At 43.5% G+C, this 25,353-nt stretch overlaps 3 protein-coding genes and 1 long non-coding RNA gene across 4 annotated transcripts in view; 1 reads left to right on the top strand and 3 right to left on the bottom strand.

The window, feature by feature from the left end:
• The window catches only part of LOC308577778, an 87,689-nt gene that overhangs the window by 28,372 nt on the left and 33,964 nt on the right, over positions 1-25,353 (top strand). The gene's annotated exons all lie outside the window — the stretch shown is intronic.
• LOC308577479 (vomeronasal type-2 receptor 26-like) overlaps positions 1-25,353 on the bottom strand; it is a 77,968-nt gene that overhangs the window by 24,089 nt on the left and 28,526 nt on the right. The window lies entirely within an intron of this gene.
• Positions 1,423-8,432, bottom strand: LOC308577474 (vomeronasal type-2 receptor 26-like; the record flags this gene model as incomplete). Its single annotated transcript, XM_081177683.1, has 6 exons — positions 1,423-2,563; positions 2,856-2,982; positions 4,328-4,555; positions 5,258-6,061; positions 6,354-6,645; positions 8,209-8,432. 6 exons carry the CDS (start codon positions 8,430-8,432, stop codon positions 1,665-1,667), a joined length of 2,574 nt encoding a protein of 857 aa, XP_081033809.1. The 3' UTR covers positions 1,423-1,664.
• Positions 17,598-23,256, bottom strand: LOC308577754 (vomeronasal type-2 receptor 26-like). Its single transcript, XM_081178186.1, has 4 exons — positions 22,445-23,256; positions 20,177-20,404; positions 19,382-19,508; positions 17,598-18,696 (listed from the first exon to the last, which is right to left on the bottom strand). Exons 1-4 carry the CDS (start codon positions 23,192-23,194, stop codon positions 17,798-17,800), a joined length of 2,004 nt encoding a protein of 667 aa, XP_081034312.1. The 5' UTR covers positions 23,195-23,256; the 3' UTR covers positions 17,598-17,797.

A 25,353-nucleotide genomic window follows, 5' to 3' on the forward strand; every position in this document is an offset into this window, starting at 1 on the left:
TCTCCGGCAACGGTTATGCGGATTCGCTCCGCAGAAAAAGCAATTGACTCACAGCACTGCGCCACTTCCCCCTCTTCGCTTCGGAGCCTGTTTATGGGCTCCTTTGTGGGTTGGGGGGGCGCTAAGGGTGCCCGCCGAGTCCCACGGTCACAGGCTTCATCCGCCTGTGATTTCCAGAAGGGTCCCTGCTTCGCCGTAGCGGAAAGACCCGTTTCATGCGGAGCTGGTCCCTCCAGTTCAGAGGGAGTCCGCCATTGCCATGAACATTGCGCCACCCCGGAAGTCCGCCCGCTGGTTATATTTCAAATCCTGCCTTTGACTTAATGTATGGATGATAGTTTGACAAATAAGATATCAATGGTCTCCATTCTTCCTGAAATGATTCATCCTCATGTCCTCTTAGTTTAGCAGGTAATTTCACCATTTCAGCATATTCCCCCAGTTTCATAAGCCAATCCTCCCTCTCTCCACTTCTGTGCATATAAAGTTCTAGCTGCTGTGGTTGCATACATAAATAACCCAGTCAGCTTTATTGGGACCTTAATTATTAAATTTATATAGAAGCCTTCATTGGATTGCTACAGGTAGAATTGCTATAAGAATAAGTGTTTAGTAAGCTTTCCACTAGTCTGGAGAGATGAAAGTCTAAGTAGGATGCAATCTTAGCTAATGAATCTAAATGCTTCATCAGTGGCTGTTCTGTCAATTATTTTCACTTCCCATCTGATCTTGGTTTTGCTGTATAAATAAGGTCCTGAATGGGAGGCACCTGAGTAGGAGGAGGACCTGAATGGGAGGCACCTGAGTAGGAGGAGGAGGACCTGAATGGGAGGAACCTGAGTTGGAGGAGGAGACCTCTCGCTCTTCCTTCCTGACTAAGCATAAGATGCCTCCTCTGAAAAGGTTTGGCAGGCAGGGAATACAACTATCTGGCATCGTCTCATTGCTTCCCTCCAATGCTAAACTTCTTGCTGGCTCACTCGTAATCTGGTGATCCACTCAACATCAGGGCACAATGTGTCATATCCTGGACAACGCAATAAAATCCATTGTACTCCAGTCAAGGCTTGACTAAGGTCAGTTGCTACTCTTTGGAACAGGGAGCAGAGCTTACACAATACAGAAATTAAACCAGCAGACTACGGAAGAGAACTTAAATGAATTTCTCAATTTATTAATATACAAAGTTTAGGAGAATGAAATGATGTGAAGTGAACTTCTGAATGATTCAGTATACCGGTAGAAAATGGAGCACAGGTATTTAAATATCTAGAAATGACATAACTAGAAAGTATTGTTGAATATCAGAATTGATATGGTTAATAGCAAAGCAAACAGACCAAAAAACCTAATTCCTATCTCTCTCTAGACTATCTTGTTGTGAGATAAATATAAGTTCCCAAGAAACAAAATTAATAAAAGATAATAGTTTACAAACTACGGGCAGTACACCAGGACTCATTGTAATCCTTGGCAAAGCAAGGTAGCAAAACATTTCCTCCCATCTTCCTGTTTATGTGAACAGGACTACATAAAAGTTGGGCTAAGAAGGAACACAATCTCTTTCACAGATGAAGAATGAGCAACATGGATGAGCAGGTGTGTTTCCTTTATGCACTTCTGGACATCAGGAACATGGAATGTTTTAAGAATCAGATGTCCCCTTAATTTCTGGTTGTCAGGTGCTCCTTTGTGTTCAGATCAGGCCTCAGCACAATAATGTAGCACTTGAGAACGAAGATGCAGCCCAGAAGCCCAGCGCTGGAGGCCAACATAGAGAAGATCTGCACGGCCACCATGTACTTGCCCTTGGTGCTCAGGTAGGTGGGCACAAAAGACACCCAAACACTGCAGAAGACCAGCATGCTGAAGGTGATCAGCTTGGCTTCGTTGAAGGAGCCAGGCAGCTTCCTGGCTAAGAAAGCCACCGTGAAGCAGGTGGCAGACAAGAAGCCCAGGTAGCCGAGGGCAACGTAAAACATGGCCACAGACCCTTCGTTGCATTGCAGGATGATCTCTTCCACCTGGGAGCGCATGTCGGACTCTGGGAATGGGGGAGAAGAGCCCATCCAGATGGTGCAGATGAGAACTTGCCCCCCAGAACAGGAGATGACAATGCAGTTGGCCAGACTCTTGCCCACCCATCTCCTCACCCTGTTCCCGGGCTTTGTGGCCAGGAAGGCCAGCACCACCGTGATGGTCTTTGCCAAGACAGAAGAAACAGCAACTGAGAAGATGATGCTGAAGGCCGTTTGTCGGAGAAGGCAGGTCTCTTTCCTTGGGCGCCCGATGAAGAGGAGGGAGGACAAAAAGGAAAGCAGGAGGGAGACGAGCAGGATGTAGGAGAGGTCCCGGTTGTTGGCTTTGACTATGGGAGTTTCCTTGTATTTAATGAAGATTCCCAACACAGTGCCTGCTGTTATAGATAAGAAGAGGGCAACGGAAGCTAACACCATTCCTAAATGTTCTCCATAAGTCAGGAAGGTGATAATCTTGGGGACACATTTATCTCTGTCCTTGTTTGAATGGTGATCTTCTGCGCATTTGGTGCAATGTTCTGCATCTGGGGAAGAGAAAAAGAGTAGCTGCAGCATCACTTGCATCCCTAATGATCTATGCTCTATTACGTTTTGAAGAACTCTATTATGTTTTGAAGAAATCCTAGAGATTTCTTCCTTATGATCATTCCTTTCAACTCTCTTCCAGGATGTAATGAAGGCGATTAATCCTAAAGAAACTGAGGAAGGAGCCACATTCCACAATGTCTGCAGAATTCTCACAAAAAGTGTGTGAGACTGAATTTCTGCCCTGTGTTTACTCTCTCTAGAAATGCCTTCCCTCTTCGAGTCACCCACCTTCCTGGGCGGAGAAGGTCCCTTCCGCACACCGAGCACAAGCATAGCAGCAAATGGGCTTTCCTTCTAGAACCAACTTGGCATATCCAGGTCGACATTTTTCATTACACCTGGAATGAGGCACAGCCTAACCAGAAAGACAAGAAGGTGGAAGAAAGAGGAACAGTTAGAAGTATTTGTGGGTATGTAATTCACTCATAGGGACGCTGGTGGCACTCTGGGTAAAACCACAGATCCTAGGGCTTGCCGATCAGAAGGTCGGCGGTTTGAATCCCCATGACGGGGTGAGCTCCCTGCTCCGGCCAACCTAGCAGTTCAAAAGCACGTCAAAAGTGCAAGTAGATAAATAGGTACCGCTCTGGCGGGAAGGTAAACGGAGTTTCCATGCGCTGCTCTGGTTCACCAGAAGTGGCTTAGTCATGCTGCCCTCGTGACCCGGAAGCTGTATGCCGGCTCCCTCGACCAATAAATCGAGATGAGCACCGCAACCCAGAGTCGGCCACGACTGGACCTAATGGTCAGGGGTCCCGTTACCTTTACCTTAATTCACACATAGAGTGAATTTAAACGGATCTCTGGACTACAGCCTTTGACCCCTCATCAGGGTCCTTTCAACCCCCCACTGACCATTGGGGCGACCAGAATATCTTGTTCTTCATAATTAGTTCAGGACAACTGAGGTTTGCACCACAGAACTCTGTTTCCTCTTCTCCGTTTACCTGCTTCCCTGCTTAATAAATCTTCAAAGAAAATGGCAATGGAGTCTGAAATGTGATTTCCCCAAAGTTCAGGATTCTGATAATCTCTCAACCACTAATAAAGACAAATTTAATATGACTTTTCCAAATATTGTTTTCCCTCACTCTCTTCTTGAGGCAAGCAAGGTTTCCTCTTGTTGCTGATCTATTTCCCTAGTTATTTTTAGTTTAAATGTCATTTCTTAACATTAACCTTACATTACAATATTTTTTAACTTCTCCTCCTTCACCAACAGCTGTGCACTTCTCAATTCCTGCACATACAATAGTTTAGCATTTGCAACATCTACAAGTGAGCTTACTCCACAAATTAAAAAATCCACAATAAATCAGTAATTATCATTTCTAAAATAAATTACTTTCCATCCTTCTGCTTGTATGAAAGCCCAATAGTTCACTTTTACTAGGGGCTTTCCCTTTTCTTCTTATCTACATAGTCCATTCGGTTAAAGATTCTGTCCAGAATTCTTAAATTCTCAGTCTGGCTCGGAAATAGATGGTCTCTTCTCTGAGTACCTCTGGGCTCTATCCTTTCTTTGAGCACCCCAAATTCCCCTCCTATATAAACAGCTGTGGAAAGAAGGAGTGGTGGTTGCAGCTGCTATTGAGGGTCAAGACACCATTGGTCAACCTGATATGGTCATTTTTCAGCGGTTGTTTAAGGAAAAACATAATAAGCATCTCCTAGCCTTCTCCCTCTGTGATTTGCCCTACCTTATTGAATTTCTTGTTCCACTCAATGGCTTCTGTGTTAATGGTGAACTTTATGCCAGCAGACGTCTCTCTCCTTATATTCCCAATTTTCACAAGGTCACGAGACTTATTGGGAGAGATCACCCAGTTCATAATATCGAAGTCCACTGGCAGCTCCCAGTTCTCATCCAAGCACAGCCTGCCTCTGGAAGTATTCAGACACCGGATTTCTCTTAAGAAAGGGTGAAGCTGGAATCACAGGGGAAAGCACCAGCATTAAGAAATCGGGAAGCCAAGATGGATATCTCAGTCCTACTCACTTCAACCTCTTATGATTTGGGGCTGCGTGTATCTCATGTAGACTGGAATTCCTATTCAGCCATTTTTATTACTACAGACCATGCAAGTGCTCCAATTTTCCAGGGATGTCCCTGAATTAGAGACAGTTTTTCATTTGATCCCGGAATTTCCCACTTTTCCATAGAATGTCCCTATTTTCGTTGGAGAAATGTTGGTGGATGTGGAGTTATCCAAGCCACAAGCCGTCTAATCCTATATTGGGAATTTTTAATATGTTTAATATTTTAGTATGAATTTCTTTATGTTGGGAGCTGCCCAGAGTGCTGAGGCAACTGAAGAAGATGTGTAAACAGTGCTATTATTCTAGAAAAGAAGGCGCCGGAACTCACCATGAACACCTCCCTCTGAGAATGGCAATGGCACCCACCTGAAAGGGGCCAAAACTGAGTTTCAATGAGTTCCGCCTTTAAAAAACTCTGGTTATCAACAGTAAAATTATCGTTATGGGCCGTCTCTATTTTCATCAGAGAAACATTGTGCTGTATGCTACAATTACTAGTACTAATAGTAACTATGATATTTTGCAGGTCTATCCCCAGTCAAGATCAGCATCTGTGTGGACTGCAGTTTGCAAAAAGGGGAAGGAAATACCTGCCACGGCTGTAGCCTTTGGGGTCCCCATTGCTCTCCTTCCTCCCCCATCAGCCTCCTCTGGGATCTAGATGAAAGCGAAGCATGCAAGGCCTGAGCCACAGCTTGAACATTGATGTAAGTGCCATAGCTGTCTTGGGACAGGGCTCTGTCATGCTCCTCTTGGGGCAATGGCTGCAGTTTCTCGTCCTCTCTGCATCTTACCCTGCCTTTCACGGACAACAGATGCTTTGAATATGAACACTGAAATGCTTGATTCAAATAATCAAGAAGTTTGGTGTGCAATTTGTCACCTTTGCTGCTCCTTATTCCGGTCTGAATTGCAAAGGACAGAGAACCATGGAGGTGCTGGAACATATATGCAGGGAGCTTAAAGCCAATTCTGATTTCTAGCAAAGCTGTTGTGATCCAGACTTTCACCCCTATTTCCTTCTCATATAGCATGTTTATTGCCATGAGTGTTATGATACCCAGTGCATTGGTTATATAGGAAACAAATACCCCAACTTGTCTCCATAGGAAAAAAGGTTCCCCAGGCCTGATAAATTGATTTACATCATTTTCTGGTACAATTTTTGAGAAAGCAATGCAGATCCCTTTGCTGAGCATCAGAGGTTTCACAGCGCTCACAAATCTTTCTCCACTGTCATTGTCTGGAGTGAAGAGGCCAATCCACGTCCATCCAAAATACAGGAGCAATTCAACAATCCCCTGGTACTGACTTTCCTCTTTGGGAGTCATCCGGTAGACAAAAGGGAACAGGGTTTTACCTTCGAGAACCTGGGCAGTGAAGCCATAACTGATCTAGCAAGGAAAGCAAAAGATCAGCAATTTATTTTATTTTCATCATAACGGGTATTTAATCATATGAAATGACTGATATCTAAATCTCTGCTAGCTGAGGCTGATGGGAGTTTTAGTCAGAAACATCTGGGGGTGTCAAGTTGGTGAAGGCTCAGATTTGAAAAGGGGATGTTGGATTCATAGCTCAGGATTTTCCCATTTTTTAAAATATCCCTGCTTGACCCCTCCAAATAGAAAGTAGAATTCTACGCAGTTGAAATTCTCTTTCCCTCCATGCTCTCCCACTACTTACCTGTGTGATTTTGTAGATGCCTGACAAGGCTGAAATCACTCTTGAGATGAAAGTGTTGCTTCTTTCAAGAACAGCCAGCAGGTGATTCTGTTCTCCACAGTGATAATTGGGAATATTGCATCCACTGCCTGCAAGCAGCTCTAGCATGGCGTCCGAAGTCATCCTTGCATCGCAATAGTTCTCATAGAGGTTGTAGCCCAGGGTGATGTTGGGTAGGAGCCCGAGATCCTGGTTGATCTCTTGGATGGTGAACAGGAAAGAGAACATGTGCCAGTGGAACCTAGTTCCGTCCCTGCAATAAATGCATTATTTAAAAAGAGTAAAACTGATATTCATATGAATTGGAGGGAGGAAGCATTATATGAGCCAAAAAGATTAGTATGTATTGATTAATCCTATTGCATTAATATCAAACCATTTACAGCCTAGTATAGAATAAAAATTTGGAGATATCTGCTCCATGACTGGAGCTTTGATGCAAACAGCACACAGAGCTGTTCAACAGTGGAACAGACTCCCTCCGAAGGTGACCATGTGTCATGGATGCTTCAGGTGAGATTCCTCCGGGTTCCTTCCATCTCTACAGCTCTATGATTCTATTCTACAATGGTTTTATCAGTAAGAAATGAAGGCGCCCCTCAAAATGTGTGATATACTGGGAAGTTGCTGCAAGGGCTGCTTTTTTTGCAGTGGTCTTTGGCTTCTTCCAACGGGCTGGACCAAAGGTAGATAAGAGACAATTTGATTGAATGAGGAGAAGTACCAAATACCTCAGTCCCCTTTTACTTAGAAATGAGGCCTGGTGGCTTGCTGCTTTGAGTGTGTGGTAAAATCTATAATTTTGCCCATGTTTGGATCAGTGATTCCACCAATGAGGACACACCCTGGTCTGTATTCTTTTATATAATCATTTTATTTGAAGCATATCGTTCCACCCATAAAAATCCACCCATTTTCAAGTGTTTCTTAAAATGCTTCTAATTATTTTTAAAAAGAGAGTGACAGAAAGGAAAAAGTGCTGAGATTGGAGGAGGAAACCTTTAATGTAGCCCATGGTGAGCTGAGGGTCTCCTGTGGTATTGTGTCAAGAGAACTGGGCTAAGGTTGTTCACAAATGATCCAAATAGAATAAACATAAAATAATTTTGGCAGCTTGGAAATTGCTTGAGTTTCATGCCTCCCTCTGGGATAGGAAACAGGTACCTATGGATTCCACGTGAAGAAATATCAAACATCTCACTACTTAGAAATGAGGCCAGTTGTGTATGTGAAAAAAGGAATAATTCCTTTTCACATTTTAGAGACCTGACTCCACGAACAAAGAAGTCTCCTGATTCATATTATTTTATTCATCATTTCAATTAAAGTACATCTTTTCTGCTCTTCAGCCACCAAACGTCACCCAGAGGATCTTAAATTCCATTTGTAAAACTGTAGCATTCCCTAACGACAGTTTCTGAATTGTCCAAATGGAATAATATTGAATAAAACCCTTGAGCCTTGGGAATTGCCTGAGTTTCATGGCATTCTGCAGGTGGGGAAATTCAGTGCATCCTTTTGACTCCTGACCAGATTGATTGGCATCCTTGCATTCTACTAAAAGCAGCACAGAATCAAAGGTAGGAGAGTGTTTCACTAAGGAAGACCCAGAGAACATTGAAATAGGAGAGGTTTGGGTGGAATCTTTTACTGGACTCCCCAGCTCCCATCCGCCCCAGCCAGCAAGACCAATGGGCAGGGCAGGGTAGACCTGCCACATCAGCCCTTAGCTCCCCAGCCCTGAGAAAGGGGCTCTTTCCTGGATAAATAGGAACCACTAGAAGGACTGGAGAACCATGAAACTGTAAGTACATACCCTTCAGTGCTGGCAAAGGGTGTCTGAGAAAAGACGTATGGAGTTTCCTCATAAAAGCGTTTTGGAGATATGATCCCACTGATGAGAAAGTGTCCCGGCCGGTAGTAATTGCGAGCATCCGTTTGATCCCTGACCAGATTCAAGGGGCATTTCGCCTTGTGGTTCCCGCAGACTCCAAAGGGCATCATGAGCAGCAGAAGCTGCAACAGGAGCAGGGATCTCATTCTGGCTCTGCCTCCTCCTCCTGTTCAGAGAAACAGACCAGACAAGAAAGGAGGAGGAGTGGCGTTATATGTCGGGGATGTGTATACCTGTGAAGAGATCCAAGATTTAGAACCTCAAAGCCAAAGTGAGAGCATTTGGGTCAAAATTAAGGGAGAGAAGAATAACAGTGACCTCATTGTGGGAGTTTACTATAGATACCCAAGCCAAACAGAGGACATAGATGATGCCTTCTTGGAACAGATGGCCAAGCATGCAAAAGGAAGGGAGATAGTAGTAATGGGGGACTTCAGTTACCTGGATATTTGTTGGATGTCAAACTCAGCCAAGAGCATAAGGTCAAACAGATTCCTCACTAGCCTTGCAGACAACTTCATTGTCCAGAAAGTGGGAGAAGCAACAAGAGGAACAGCCATTTTAGATCTGGTCCTAACCAATGTTGATGACCTGGTTAGTGGGGTAGAAGTGGAAGGATCATTAGGCGCAAGTGATCATGCTCTTCTGAAGTTTACTATACAGCGGAAAGGAGCAGCCAAGCATACTAGGACTCAATTTCTTGACTTTAAGAAAGCCGACTTCATAAAGCTTAGGGAAGTGCTGGGTGAGATCCCATGGACAGTAATACTAAAAGGAAAGGTAGTTCATGATAGCTGGGAGTTTGTTAAGAGGGAGATAGTAAAAGCACAACGTCAGGCAATACCAATGAGACGGAAACATGGAAGGTGCCTAAAGAAGCCAGGGTGGCTATCTAAAGAACTTTTAACTGAGTTAAGATTAAAAAAGGATGTGTACAAAAAATGGAAAAGGGGGGAAACCACCAAAGAGGAATTCAAACAAATAGCCAGCACGTGTAGACACAAAGTCAGAAAAGCTAAAGCACAGAATGAACTCAGGCTTGCTAGAGAGGTTAAAAGCAACAAAAAAGGCTTTTATGGGTATGTTCGTAGCAAAAGGAAGAACAAAGAAACAGTGGGGTCACTCAGAGGAGAAGATGGTGAAATGCAAACAGGGGACACAGAAAGGGCTGAACTCCTCAATTCCTTCTTTGCCTCAGTCTTCTCCGATAAAGAAAACAATGCCCGACCTGAAGAATTTGGAGCAAATGATTCAGCAGAGGAAACACAGCCCAGAATAACTAAGGAGATAGTACAAGAATACTTGGCTAGTCTAGATGACCACTGGCAGTCATCTTTGAGAATTCCTGGAGAACAGGCGAAGTCCCAGCAGACTGGAGGAAGGCAAATGTTGTTCCTATTTTCAAAAAGGGGAAAAGAGAGGACCCAAATAATTACCGCCCAGTCAGTCTGACATCAATACCAGGGACGATTCGGGAGCAGATCATTAAGCAAACAGTCTGTGAGCACCTAGAAAGGAATGCTGTGATCACCAATAGTCAGCATGGATTTCTGAAAAATAAGTCATGTCAGACTAACCTGATCTCGTTTTTTGACAGAATTACAAGCCTGGTAGATGAAGGGAACGCAGTGGATGTAGCCTACCTTGATTTCAGCAAGGCATTTGACAAGGTGCCCCATGATATTCTTGTAAAGAAGCTGGTAAAATGCGGTCTTGACTATGCTACCACTCAGTGGATTTGTAACTGGCTGACTGACCGAACCCAAAGGGTGCTCATCAATGGTTCCTCTTCATCCTGGAGAAGAGTGACTAGTGGGGTGCCACAGGGTTCTGTCTTGGGCCCGGTCTTATTCAACATCTTTATCAACGACTTGGATGATGGACTCAAGGGCATCCTGATCAAATTTGCAGATGACACCAAACTGGGAGGGGTGGCTAACACCCCAGAGGACAGGATCACACTTCAAAACGACCTTGACAGATTAGAGAACTGGGCCAAAACAAACAAGATGAATTTTAACAGGGAGAAATGTAAAGGATTGCACTTGGGCAAAAAAAATGAGAGGCACAAATACAAGTTGGGTGACACCTGGCTTGAGAGCAGTACATGTGAAAAGGATCTAGGAGTCTTGGTTGACCACAAACTTGACATGAGCCAACAGTGTGACGCAGCAGCTAAAAAAGCCAATGCAATTCTGGGCTGCATCAATAGGAGTATAGCATCTAGATCAAGGAAAGTAATAGTGCCACTGTATTCTGCTCTGGTCAGACCTCACCTGGAGTACTGTGTCCACTTCTGCCCAGAGGAGGGCAACCAAAATGGTCAAAGGCCTGGAAACGATGCCTTATGAGGAACGGCTAAGGGAGCTGGGCATGTTTAGCCTGGAGAAGAGGAGGTTAAGTGGTGATATGATAGCCATGTTCAAATATATAAAAGGATGTCACATAGAGGAGGGAGAAAGGTTGTTTTCTGCTGCTCCAGAGAAGCGGACACGGAGCAATGGATCCAAACTACAAGAAAGAAGATTCCACCTAAACATTAGGAAGAACTTCCTGACAGTAAGAGCTATTCGACAGTGGAATTTGCTGCCAAGGAGTGTGGTGGAGTCTCCTACTTTGGAGGTCTTTAAGCAGAGGCTTGACAACCATATGTCAGGAGTGCTCTGATGGTGTTTCCTGCTTGGCAGGGGGTTGGACTCGATGGCCCTTGTGGTCTCTTCCAACTCTATGATTCTAAGTGTGCAAATGTTTGTTATTTGAGAGAGGCTCTAAAAGAGAGTTTTCCTCCCAAGTGGTAAAATCCTGTATATGTGCTACTTGTGTTCTGAAAGGAGAATTACCCCTCTTCCCTCTATAGTTTAAGTGAGGAGGGTGATTTTGCTGCAACTTTTGAGTTTGTGAGTCTACATCCGTGTTCCAGTCTATTTCGGAATGTGCTGCGAAGTTAACCTAATGTTTCTGCTGCAAAAGCCTAGCTGAGCACAATGCTCTCTCAAGCTAAAATGCAGTGTATGTATTTCATTAAGCATATTCCTATGATAGTATGGTGTTCCTTCTAAGAAAAATATCTGAGTCCAGTTTTAACTTTGATTTGGACAGAAGTTATTGTAAGGCTCCTGACATGAGTCTCTATAAGACTTCCTGGCCTCTTTTCTTAGAAAATGCCCCCCCCCCCGTTTCATTCTGTCTCTTTCAGGGGGTTTTTTCTTCTCCTTCTTACTTCTGTGCCAGGTAAATTTACTCCCCAGTAAGCTTCCTTTAAAGGAAACTGCAAAGTAGGGGGGGGCATAGATTAGGCTTACTATTCCTCTGCAAGTTTAGGAAAAATTGTTCACTTTTGTATTCCTTTTAAATCAAATCTATGGCTGTTTTAACTTTTGAATCAAATCTATGGCTGTTTTAACTATGCTTTATAAGAGATCCTCTCCCTATCTTAGGAAAAATGTTCACTTCAATCTTCCGTTAAAGAACATTTCCCTAGGAACTTGCACTCTTTAGTCTAAGGATGTAAACTCTCACTCAAACTAGCTTCCAGATCTGCTAAAAGGGTTCTGTATAAAGTTGGGTACTTTTATTTTCCTCTTCCTTAGTACATGATACATGATAGGAGCATGGCTTGTGGTCTCTTCCCCAGTTGCGTCTGTGTACATAAGTATGTGTGTGTCTCTCTGGTAGTACAAATCTTGCTATGAACCCTGTATTTTAGGGTTGGACTAGATGACCCCAGGGTCCCTTTCAACTCTCCCAATTTGTGGCTGTGTGGAGGGCCATGTGTCTGCAAGCATGTGATGAGTTGAAATTCAGCCCAGCTTTGCTCTTTGTTTTTAAAAGGTGAGAGGTGAAAACCGTGATGTTTTTGAAGCAGAGCTGGCAATATCAAGCATTTGAGTGATTACAGTGTTTATCATTTTGTCTATTATTTACAAAAATCAGACTTAAAAGTCTGTTCAAAGTCAACTACAAACACAATATGTGCAGTGTCCATAGGAATTCATTAATCCCCTCCCCCAATAGTCCGGCCCACCACAAGGTCTAGGGACAGTGGACCGGCCCACGGCTCAAAAAGGTTGCAACTCCATCCCACTCCTACTTGCCTGGGGTGGTCGTGGCGGCGCGTTGAACTGTATCCCCCCCCCCCCGTGGTGATTTTCTTGTGTCAAAATGAGAGTACCCCTAAACGTTTTTTAGAAAAAAAGCACTGCGTTATACCATAAAATTATATATCAATGGCAAGATAATTTTAATGAAGAATGTAAGGCAATAACTTTTATGAAGGATTATTTATCACAACAGAAGTCATCCAGAAGAAGCGTGAAACACACAGAAAAACTGATATACAGGTTAAACTGCCAGGTTGGCACTTTGCGAGAAATAAGTGGGTTTTGGGTTGCAGTTTGGGCACTCGGTCTCTGGCCTAACCCTTCTACAACTGATCTGATTTCCAAACCATTTTATATGTAGCGGGAACTACACAGAATCATAGAATTGGAAGGGTCAACTAGTCCAACCCCCCTGCAATGAAGGAATCTCCATAAAAGCATCCATGAAATAGGGCCTCTCAGTGGAGCCTGTGAGCCAGGAGTCAATCCTCTTCCTTTCTTAAAATATTGTGTGGTTTTGTTTTGTTTTTATTTCCAAAGGAAAAAGCTATTTGTTTTTGCAGGCACTTTCTGGGACTTGACTCTGTATTCATAAACAGTTATTTTGCAGCAAAAGGAGGATCTTACGCTCTGTTGCTTTTTCATCTCTGAATGTAGTCTAGGAGGAGGCGGGAGCCCTGAATGTGTGCTGCAACAGCAAGAAGGATGCTGGAGGAGGAAGCAGGAAGGGTGTGGGGTGAGTTCGGATTCGGAGAGGTGCCCAGCAGGGCTCGTAGGGCAACTATAGTGGCTTGGAAGGGCAAGAGGTAAAGACAAATTCAGTCAAGTGGTGATACAATTGAATGAGTGGTTTATCCAGTCATTAAAAAAAAAAGTTATTTTTCTTAGGTTGCTTTTGGTTCAGTATTTATCTTGTAAGTTATCTGTTTGCATGCGTTTCCCGCTGAGCAGGAGGAGTACCCTTCCTGAGGGCCAGGGAACCCACAGCAGCCCTCCCTCGCCTCTGCAAGTCTGGTTTTATTTTTCTTCATTCAGCTGCCGGACAACCCAGCAGCCACAAAGTGCTGCTATGCAAGCAAGCCTTATACTGCCCTGCAAGGGGGATGCCTGTCAGATGACAGTGAGAGTCGGTAGAGAAAGATGGGTTCTCCAGGTAGGAGGCCTAGAGGAGATGAGTGGCAATATTATTATTGTGAGGTGATGCTATTACAATTCCAAAGGGAATGTCGAGCAGGGAGGGAGGAGGAAGAGAGAGAGTGGAATTCAGGTGGAGACGGAAGCTGGAAGGAGGCTTGGAAAGGGAGTTTGAAGGGGGGGCAGGTGAGAGTCGGTTGAGAGCGGTGGGTTCTAGAAGGGGGCCCGAGGGGAGGGGGCTGAAGCTGAGCTGGACTTAGAAGCAGCAGCACAGCCGCCATCGCTCTGAGCATGTGATTCTATGATCCTCTTACCTGCCAAGGAGGCAAAGCAGAAAAACCCAAAGACTCTTGCAAGACCAGACTGGGTGGGCTTTCCCAATCTGGCTGGTTTTCAACTATACCTTCTGAGCTAGGAAGCCCAAGGCAGGCACACCCCTCTTTCGCCAGCTCTGCATCTTGACTCAGTCTCTTTCCAACACAGGAAATATTCTCGGCACCAACTTTTTCTTTCCCAGACACAGTGCAATTAATATGGCCATGCTACTTTCTGAGGCTGATGTAACCTCCAGAAATATCTCCTGAGCATTTAGAAGAGGAGATGACTATAATTTTGATTATTCCAAGTGGAATAAGTTTCATCACACTAACTTTCCGAAGTCTTGAATCGCTCAGGCAGCAGGTGCAGAGATGGAGAAAAACATGATGGAGAAAAGTCAAAAGGTGTTTTTGGGAAATGGAAATTTGGCCTGAACTTTGCTCCCAAGGACCAAAGAAGGAGCTGGATCTGACCATGGACTCTCCTTCCTTGGAGGTTTTTAAGCAGAGTTTGGATGGCTATCTGTTAGAGATGCTTTAGAGAGCCAGTGTGGTGTAGTGGTTAAGAGCGGTGGATTCATAACTTGGCAAACCAGGTCCGCTTCCCTGCTCGTCCGCCTGCAGCTGCTGGTGACCTTGGGCTAGTCACACTTCTCTCGTCTCTCAGCCTCACTCACCTCACAGAGTGTTTGTGGTGGGGAAGGAAGGAAAAGGAGATTGTTAGCTGCTTTGAGACTCCTTACGTGTAATTGTTCTAGGGGTTGCTCGTGCGTAAGTCAGTGCAAACACCTGGCTGGGTTGCTTGAGTGAACCTTTTCTGTCCGGACAGCCACTCACCCGTGGCTGTCTCAATTGCTGGCAGAATCCATCAGTGGGCGTTTCTTAAACTTCTTCCAGCAAAGAAGCTCTTTGACGCCTAGTCTCCTCCTACTCTCTCTGCGCGAAAGCCTTCTGCGCAAGGAGGGCGTAGGCAGCGGAGGACCCCTACTCTCCTCACTGGTCCCCGGCAAGGAGTCATGGGACCGCCTCGCCGCTTCCCCCATCTGCCCCCCTTCTCCACTGGAGCTAAGCTGATTCTCTTCCCCAGAAGATGGGCTGCCTCTCCCAATCCCGGGACGCTCTCTGGGATCCCTCTGGATTTTGCTCTCTCCCTCCGGCACTGATGGCAGTTCCCTGACATCCGGGTAGTAAAGGCTGATCGCCGAAGAATTGATGCTTTTGAATTATGGTGCTGGAGGCACCATAATTCAAAAACAGGGACTGCAAGAAGATCAAACGTATCCATTCTTAAGGAAATCAGCCCTGAGTGCTCACTAGAAGGACAGATCGTGAAGCTGAGGCTCCAATACTTTGGCCACCTCATGAGAAGAGAAGACTCCCTGGAAAAGACCCTGATGTTGGGAAAGATGGAGGGCACAAGGAGAAGGGGACGACAGAGGATGAAATGGTTGGACAGTGTTCTCGAAGCTACAAACATGAGTCTGACCAAACTGTGGGAGGCAATGGAAGACAGGAGTGCCTGGCATGCTCTGGTCCATGGGGTCACGAAGAGTCGGACACGACTAAACGACTAAACAACAAGGGATATGAAATCCAAACTCTTCTTCTTCTAGTTGGCCACTTTGGGTGAATTTGATTCCTGCCAATCCCTTCTGGTTCTCCCCCTGAAGGGAAGTAGCGTGTTGGTGGCTTCAAAGCCACTTCAAGTGAATTTCCACCCCCTCTTTGAAAGGCTTCTCCAACAGAGGGGAGCTCTCTGGGGATGGTTGAGGGGAGAAAGGTTGCTCTGAACCTTCGACTCTCCCTTCCCCTTCGACATGTTCTGCGGAAGGTGAGCTTCTGTTGCACATGGAGCCAACTTGCTCCTCGTCTTTGAGCAGAAACTTCTCTACTTGTAAACAATTGCGTGTGCAGAAGCCAGGCTAGCATTCTAGCAGCTTTGTTATTCTTTATGAATTTATTTATTAATATTTATTTACTTTCTTACTTACTTACTTATTTAATTTTTCATAAAATCCATGCACTATTTTGGCCAATCACTCCTAGAGCGCTTTACGTCAAGATAAGTCAGGACGATCATAACAAAGTTTACCGTCTTACTTTAGAACATTCAAAAAGTTAAAATAATAAAACAGAATCAAATTGCCTCAACTTCCTAAGAATCTGGGTGGATTCTTTCTTTACTACATTTAAAAATAAATAATAATTATTAAGTCTCCGCAGATATTCCAATCACTTGTCTTCGCATGCAGTTTAAAACAAAAAAACAAAACCCCCCACACAATTTCTTCTTGACTCCCTACCCCCTTCTCTATGTTTGTTTTTATTACTTCTTTTTATCAGATGTTTTAAAAAAGATGTTTTTATTATCAGTGTCCCAATGTCGTATTTCAGTAATCCGCTGCTTATATTTCAATCCTGCCTTTGACTTCATGTATGGATGACAGTTTGACAAATAAGATATCAATGGTCTCCATTCTTCCTGAAATGATTCATCCTCATGTCCTCTTAGTTTAGCAGGTAATTTCACCATTTCAGCATATTCCCCCGGTTTCATAAACGAATCCTCCCTCTTTCCACTTCTGTGCATATAAAGTTCTAGCTGCTGTGGCTGCATACATAAATAACCCAGTCAGCTTTCTTGGGACCTTAATTATTAAATTTATATAGGAGCCTTCTTTGGATTGCTACAGGTAGAATTGCTATAAGAATAAGTGTTTAGTAAGCTTTCCACTAGTCTGGAGAGATGAAAGTCTAAGTAGGATGCAATCTTGGCTAATGAATCTAAATGCTTCATCAGTGGCTGTTCTCTCAATTATTTTCACTTCCCATCTGATCTTGGTTTTGCTCTATAAATGGGGCCTGAATGGGAGGAACCTGAGTAGGAGGAGGAGGACCTGAATGGGAGGAACCTGAGTTGGAGGAGGAGGACGTGAATGGGAGGAACCTGAGTAGGAGGAGGAGGACCTGAATGGGAAGAACCTGAGTTGGAGGAGGAGGACCTGAATGGGAGGAACCTGAGTTGGAGGAGGAGGACCTGAATGGGAGGAACCTGAGTAGGAGGAGGAGGACCTGAATGGGAGGAACCTGAGTTGGAGGAGGAGGACCTGAATGGGAGGAACCTGAGTTGGAGGAGGAGACCTCTCGCTCTTCCTTCCTGACTGAGCATAAGATGCCTCCTCTGAAAAGGTTTGGCAGGCAGGGAATCCAACTATCTGGCTTCGTCTCATTGCTTCCCTCCAATGCTAAACTTGTTGCTGGCTCACTCGTAATCTGGTGATCCACTCAACATCAGGGCACAATGTGTCATATCCTGGACAACGCATTAAAATCCATTGTACTCCAGTCAAGGCTTGGCTAAGGTCAGTTGCTACTCTTTGGAACAGGGAGCAGAGCTTACACAATACAGAAATTAAACCAACAAACGACAGAAGAGAACTTAAATGAATTTCTCAATTTATTAATATACAAAGTTTAGGAGAATGAAATGATGTGAAGTGAACTTCTGAATGATACAGCATACCTGTCGAAAATGGAGCACAGATATTTGATAATCTAGAAATGACATAACTAGAAAGTATTGTTGAATATCAGAATTGATATGGTTAATAGATAGTTATAACAAAGAAAGCAGACCAAAAAACCTAACTCCTATCTCCCTCTAGACTATCTTGTTGTGAGAGAAATATAAGTTCCCCAAACACAAAATTATTAAAAGATAATAGTTTACAAACTACGGGCAGTACACAAGGGCTCTTTGTAGTCATGGGCAAAGCAAGGTAGCAAAACATTTCCTCCCATCTTCCGGTTCATGTGAACAGGACTTCCTAAAACCAGGGCTAAGAATGAACACAATCTCTTTCATAGGTGGAGAATGAGCAACATGGAGGAGTAGCTGTGTTTCCTTTATGCACTTCTGGGCATCAGGAACATGGACTATTTTAAGAATCAGATGTCCCCTTAATTTCTGGTTGTCAGGTGCTCCTTTGTGTTCAGATCAGGTCTCAGCACAATAATGTAGCACTTGGGAAGGAAGATGCAGCCCAGAAGCCCAGCACTGGAGGCCAACATAGAGAAGATCTGCACGGCCACCATGTACTTGCCCTTGGTGCTCAGATAGGTGGGCACAAAAGACACCCAAACACTGCAGAAGACCAGCATGCTGAAGGTGATCAGCTTGGCTTCGTTGAAGGAGCCGGGCAGCTTCCTGGCTAGGAAAGCCACCGTGAAGCAGGTGGCAGCCAAGAAGCCCAGGTAGCCGAGGGCAACGTAAAACATGGCCACAGACCCTTCGTTGCATTGCAGGACGATCTCTTCCACCTGGGAGCGCATGTCGGGCTCTGGGAATGGGGGAGAAGAGCCCAGCCAGATGGTGCAGATGAGAACTTGCCCCCCAGAACAGGAGATGACAATGGAGTTGGCCAGACTCTTGCCCAGCCATCTCCTCACCCTGTTCCCAGGCTTTGTGGCCAGGAAGGCCAGCACCACCGTGATGGTTTTTGCCAAGACAGAAGAAACAGCAACTGAGAAGATGATGCTGAAGGCCGTTTGTCGGAGAAGGCAGGTCTCTTTCCTTGGGCGCCCGAAGAAGAGGAAGGAGGACAAAAAGGAAAGCAGGAGGGAGACGAGGAGGATGTAGGAGAGGTCCCGGTTGTTGGCTTTGACTATGGGAGTTTCCTTGTATTTAAAGAAGATTCCCAACACAATGCCTGCTGTTAAGGACAAGAAGAGGGCAACGGAAGCTAACACCATTCCCAAATATTCTTCATAAGCCAGGAAGATGATAATCTTGGGGACACATTGATCTCTGTCCTTGTTTGGATACTGATCTTCTGAGCATTTGGTGCAATGTTCTGCATCTGTGAAAGAGAAAAAGAGTAGCTGCAACATCATTTACATCCCTAATGATCTGTGCTCTTTTACGTTTTGAAAAACTCTGTGGTGGACCTCAGGAAATAAGAATGTTATAATAGGTAAAGCAACATTGTGATCTAGGATAAACTGAGTAGCAATTAGCACTCCACTTCTGTTAACTGCATTTTTTTGGATCCTGCCTAATCCTGAAGAAACAGCTCTTTAACTTTACATTTTAAATGCAGTTTTCTGTTGCTTCCATGCAATGTTCATAGTAGTGAGATCAAAACAGTCCATTGATTATATTTTAATAATTTTCATCTGAAGTCTTGTTTATATTTTTTGTGCTTTTGCTATTAAAAATTTGCTGGTTTGCATCACCTGTCCATTATTCTTTATAAATGTCAAAATTATTTCCTTTTTGGTGTGACTTGGTATAAAAAATAAAAAAAGAATGCTTTATGGGCATTCCTCTCACAGCTGCCCACTTTCCACCCCAGAGATTTCGTCCTTATGGCCACTCCTTTCAACGCCCTTCCTGGATGTAATAAAGTTGATTAATCCTATGGATGTTGAGGAAGAATCCACATTCCCCAATGTCTGCAGAAATCTCACAAAAAGTGGGTGAGACTGGATTACTGCCCTGTGTTTACTCTCTCCAGGAATTTCTTCCCCCTTGGAGTCACCCACCTTCCTGGGCGGAGAAGGTCCCTTCCGCACACTGAGCACAAGCATAGCAACAAATGGGCTTTCCTTCTAGAACCACCTTGGCATATCCAGGTCGACATCTTTCTGTACACCTGGAACGAGGCACGGCCTAACCAGGAAGACAAGAAGGTGCAACAAAGAGGAACAGTTAGGAGTATTTGTTTGTATGTAACTCACTCATAGAGTGAATTCAAACGGATCTCTGGACTGCAGCCTTTGACCCCTCATCAGGGTCCTTTCAACCCCCCACTGTTTTCATGTTTCCAGTTTTCATGCCATTTCTTAACATTAACCTTATATTACAATAGTGATTTTTTAAAAAAAATTATCCTTCACCAACAGTGCACTTCTCAATTCCTGCACATACAATAGCTTAACATTTGCAACATCTACAAGTGAGCTTACTCCACGAATTTAAAAAATCCATAATAAATCAGTAATTATCATTTCTAAAATAAATTACTTTCCATACTTCTGCATGTATGGAAACCCAGTAGTTCACTTTTACTAGGGGCTTTCCCTTTTCTTCTTATCTACGTAGTCCTTTCTGTCGAAGATTCTGGTGTCTTCTCTGAGGACCTCTGTGCTCTATCCTTTCTTTGAGCACCCCAAATTCACCTCCTATCTCAGCTGCTGTGAAAAGAAAGAGTGGTGGTTGCAGCTGCTATTGACGGTCAAGACACCGTTGGTCAACCTGATATGGTCATTTTTCAGTGGTTGTTTAAGGAAAAACATAGTAATCATCTCCTAGCCTTCTCCCTTTGTGATTTCCCCTACCTTATTGAATTTCTTGTTCCACTCAATGGCTTCTGGGTTAATGGTGAACTCTATGCCAGCAGACGTCTCTCTCCTTATATTCCCAATTTCCACAAGGTCACCCGACTTATTGGGAGACATTACCCAGTTCAAAATACTGTAGTCCGCTCGCAGCTCCCAGTTCTCATCCAAGCACAGCCTGCCTCTGGAAGTATTCAGACACCGGATTTCTCTTAAGAAAGGGTGAAGCTGGAATGACAGGGGAAAGCAGCAGCATTAAGAAATCGGGAAGCCAAGATGGATATCTCAGTCCTACTCCCACTTTTCTTTTTTCACTTTGGAAAAGTGGGACATTCTGGGATCAAATAAAAAAGAGCAAAAGGCGAAATTGATAGTGAATAACACTTTGACTGATAAGTTTGATATAACTTAAAGCACTAGACAGGGGTGCCCGTTGTCACCATTGCTATTTATCACGGTTCTGGAGGTATTCAATAAGAATTTGAGAGAATTGTCAGACGTGAGAGGGATAAAGATTGGAGTAAATGAGTATAAATTAAAAGCCTTTGCAGATGATTTGCTCGTAACATTGGATGATCCACACACTAGCATACAAGAAGCGCTGGTGAAAATTGAGGAATTTGGGCAAGTAGCAGGAATTAAGCTCAATAAAGGTAAAACTAAAATGTTAGTGAAGAATATGGTCACGGAAGAGATAGATGAATTGCAACGTAGATCAGAAATTATGGTTGTAAAAGGAAGTGAAATATCTTGGAATTTGGTTAATACCAAAAAATATTAATTTGTTTAATGATAATTATGAATCCACATGGAAGGAAATCAAGAGGGACTTCGAAATATGGAGCAGATTAAAGTTGTCATTTTCTGGTAGAATATCAGTGGTAAAAATGAATGTATTACCCAAGATGTTATTCCTGTTTCAAACAATTCCAGTGTCTAAAGGACAGGTCAATTTAAAGAGTGGCAAAAAGTAGTATTGAGATTCATCTGGCAGGGGAAAAGCCAAGGATAAAATATAAATTGTTAATAGATTAAAAAAGAAAGAGGTGGATTCGCCGTGCCAGATTTGAAACACTATTATGAGGCGTCCTGTCTCTGTTGGTTAAAGGAATGGAAAACGATGGAGAATACAGATATTTTAGATGTGGAAGGTTATGATAACAGATTTGGGTGACAAAGTGAAAGTTCATAGAGGTTTCCTGAACCATGTGATTAGTATCTAAAAAAGAAATAAATAAAAACCTATTAGAAAGGAAAACACCATGGTGGATCTCACCTATTGAGGTACTGACGGTACAAAAATTAAATACGGAGGGAAGGTGGGCCACATATAAAGGCACTTTGGTGGAGACCGAGAAAGCTTTTAAACTTAAACCATATGATCAAATTGAAGGTTTTTCTTACAGGGTGGCTGCAATATCCTCAAGTTAATGACATATTCAGTGTGGATAAGAGGATGGTGGCAGGCAAAGATGATGGACTTCGCAGAACTGGCCAAACTAACCTGCAGGATTTGAGAACAGGCTGATCAAAAATTTCAAAGGGATTGGTGTACATTTATTGTGTATTTGAATAATAATTGTAAAAAATTGAAGACACTAGCAGGACTGAAATATATCCTACAATGTGGGCAATGGAAGCTAAAGAACTAAATTGCGAGACAGGACTTGAAAGCGGAAAACCTGCTGAAGGGAAGTCAGATGCTTGGCAGAGCAAAAAGTTTCTGTGTTTGTTATTGTATTGCTGAAAATATTGTTTAAGGAAGAAAATAATAAAAATATATAATTATTTTTTTAAAAAGGAATGTCCCACTTTTCCTTAGAATGTCCCTATTTTCATTGGAGAAATGTTGGAGGATATAGACTTAATATAATATTTTTAATATGTTTAATATTTTAGTATGAATTTCTTTATGTTGGGAGCTGCCCAGAGTGCTGAGGCAACCCAAAAAGATGTGTGGGGTATAAACAGTGATATATTTCTAGCAAAAAAGCTGCCGGAACTCACCATGAACACCTCCCTGTGAGAATGGCAATGGCACCCACCTGAGAGGTGCCAGAACTGAGTTCCAGCGAGTTGCCCCCTGAAAAAGCCCTGGCTATAAACAGTAAGATTATCATTATGGAATGGGATGGTTCTATTTTCATCAGAGAAATGTTGGGCGGTCTGCTACTATTACTAATACTAACTATGATATTTTATAGGTCTATCCCCAGTCAAGATCAGCATCTGTGTGGACTGCAGTTTGCAAAAAGGGGAAGAAAATACCTGCCACGGCTGTAGCCTTTGGGGTCCCCATTGCTCTCCTTCCTCCACCATCAGCCTCCTCTGGGATCTCGATGAAAGCGAAGCATGCAAGGCCTGAGCCACAGCTTGAACATGGATGTAAGTGCCATAGCTGTCATGAGACAGGGTTCTCTCACGCTCCTCTTGGGGCAATGGCTGCAGGTTCTCCTCCTCTCTGCATCTTACCCTGCCTTTCACGGACAACAGATGCTTTGAATATGAACACTGAAACTCTTCATCCATATAATCTGGAAGAAGATTGGACTGCGATTTATAGTTGTCACCTTTGCTGCTCCTTATTCCGGTCTGAATTGCAAAGGACAGAGAACCATGGAGGTGCTGGAATAAATTTGGAGGGATGTAAAAGCCAACTCTGATTTCTAGGAAAGCTGTTGTGATCCAGACTTTTGCCCCTATTTCCTTCTCATACATATCATGTATTGCCATGAGTATTATTATAACCAGTGCATTGGTTATATAGGAAACAAATACCCCAACTTGTTTCCATAGGAAAAAAGGTTCCCCAGGCATGATAAATTGATTCATATCATTTTCTGGTACTCTTTTTGATAAAGCAATGCAGATCCCTTTGCTGAGCATCAGAGGTTTCACAGCGCTCAGAAATCTTTCTCCACTGTCATTGTCTGGAGTGAAGAGGCCAATCCACGTCCATCCAAAATACAGGAGCAATTCAACAATCCCCTGGTACTGACTTTCCTCTTTGGGAGTCATCCGGTAGACAAAAGGGAACAGGGTTTCACCTTCGAGAACCTGGGCAGTGAAGCCATAACTGATCTAGCAAGGAAAGCAAAAGATCACCAATTTATTTTACTTTCAGCATAACAGATATTTAATTATCTGAAATGACTGATATCTAAATCTCTGCTGGCTGAGGCTGATGGGAGTTTTAGTCGGAAACATCTGGAGGTGTCAAGTTAGTGAAGGCTCAGTTTTGAAAATGGGATGTTGAATCCATAGCTCAGGATTTTCCCATTTTAAAAAATATCCCCACTTGACTCCTCCAAAGAGAAAGTAGAATTTTATGCAGTTGAAATTCTATGTCCTTTCATGCTCTCCCACTACTTACCTGTGGGATTTTGTAGATGCCTGACATGGTGGAAATCTCTGTTGAAATGAAAGAATCACCCTGTTCAAGAACAGCCAACAGGTTATTCTGTTCTGCACAGTGATAATTGGGAATATTGCACCCACTGGCTGCAAGCAGCTCTAGCATGGCGTCCGAAGTCATCCTTGCATCGCAATAGTTCTCATAGAGGCTGTAGCCCAGGGTGATGTTGGGTAAGAGCCTGAGATCCTGGTTGATCTCTTGGATGGTGAACAGGAAAGACAACACGTGCCAGAAGTACCTATATTCCTCCCTGCAATAAATGAATTCTTTAAAAAGAGTGAAAGTGATAGTCATATTAATGGGACGGAGGAAACATTACATGATCCACAAAGATTAGTATTTATTTATCCTTTTGCATTAATATCAAACCTTTGGAGATCTCTGCTCCATGACAGGAGCTTTGATGCAAACAGCACACAGAGCTGTTCAACAGTGGAAGAGACTCCCTCCGAAGGTGACCATGTGTCATGGATGCTTCAGGTGAGATTCCTCCGGGTCCCTTCCATCTCTACAACCCAAAGATTCTTTTCTACTATGGTTTTATGAGTAAGAAATGAAGGCGCCCCTCAAAATGTGTGATATACTGGGAAGTTGCTGCAAGGGCTGCTTTTGCTGCAGTGGTCTTTGGCTTCTTGCAAAGGGCTGGACCAAAGGTAGATAAGAGACAATTTGATTGAATGAGGAGAAGTACCAAATACCTCAGTCCCCTTTTAGTTACAAATGAGGTCTGGTGGCTTTCAGGTTTGAGTGTGTGGTAAAATCTTTAATTTTGCCCATGTTTGGATCAGTGACTCCACCAATGAGGACACACCCTGGTCTGTATTATTTTATATAATCATTTTATTTGAAGCATAATGTTCCACCCTTAATTTTTTTAAAAAGCAGTGACAGAAAGGAAAAAGTGCTGAGTTGGAGGAGGAAAACTTCAATGTAGCCCATGGTGAGCTGTAGGTCTCCTGTGGTATTGTGTCAAGAGAACTGGGCTAAGGTTGTTCACAAATGATCCAAATAGAGTAAACATAAAATAATTTTGGCAGCTTGGAAATTGCTTGAGTTTCATGCCTCCCTCTGGGATAGGAAACAGGTACCTATGGATTCCACGTGAAGAAATATCAAACATCTCACTACTTAGAAATGAGGCCAGTTGTGTATGTGAAAAAAGGAATAATTCCTTTTCACATTTTAGAGACCTGACTCCACGAACAAGGAAGTCTCCTGATTCATATTATTTTATTCATCATTTCAATTAAAGTACATCTTTTCTGCTCTTCAGCCACCAAACGTCACCCAGAGGATCTTAAATTCCATTTGTAAAACTGTAGCATTCCCTAATGACAGTTTCTGAATTGTCCAAATGGAATAATATTGAATAAAACCCTTGAGCCTTGGAAATTGCCTGAGTTTCATGGAGGTGGGAAAATTCATTGCATCCTTTTGACTCCTGACCAGATTGATTGGCATCCTTGCATTCTACTAAAAGCAACACAGAATCAAAGGTAGGAGAGTGTTTCACTAAGGAAGACCCAGAGAACATTGAAATAGGAGAGGTTTGGGTGGAATCTTTTACTGGACTCCCCAGCTCCCATCACTCCCAGCCAGCAAGACCAATGGTCAAGGCAGGGTACTCCTGCAACATCAGCCCTTAGCTCCCCAGCCCTGAGAAAGGGGCTCTTTCCTTGATAAATAGGAAACTAGAAGGACTGGAGGACCGTGAAATTGTGAAGTACATACCCTTCAAGGCTGGCGAAGGGTGTCTGAGAAA

The sequence above is a fragment of the Podarcis bocagei genome (genome assembly GCF_964188305.1).
Source record: "Podarcis bocagei genome assembly, chromosome: 18".
Taxonomy (NCBI): Eukaryota; Metazoa; Chordata; class Lepidosauria; order Squamata; family Lacertidae; genus Podarcis; species Podarcis bocagei.

Bases quoted from the DNA above. Each gene is read 5' to 3' on its own strand.
- LOC308577754 (XM_081178186.1), bottom strand. From the start codon at position 23,194: ATGACTCCCAAAGAGGAAAGTCAGTACCAGGGGATTGTTGAATTGCTC. The intron at 20,405-22,444 runs GTATTTTCTTCC...CTGTCATTCCAG, and splicing joins AAAGGCTACAGCCGTGGCAG to CTTCACCCTTTCTTAAGAGA. The intron at 19,509-20,176 runs GTAGGGGAAATC...CTTCCTGGTTAG, and splicing joins GGAACAAGAAATTCAATAAG to GCCGTGCCTCGTTCCAGGTG.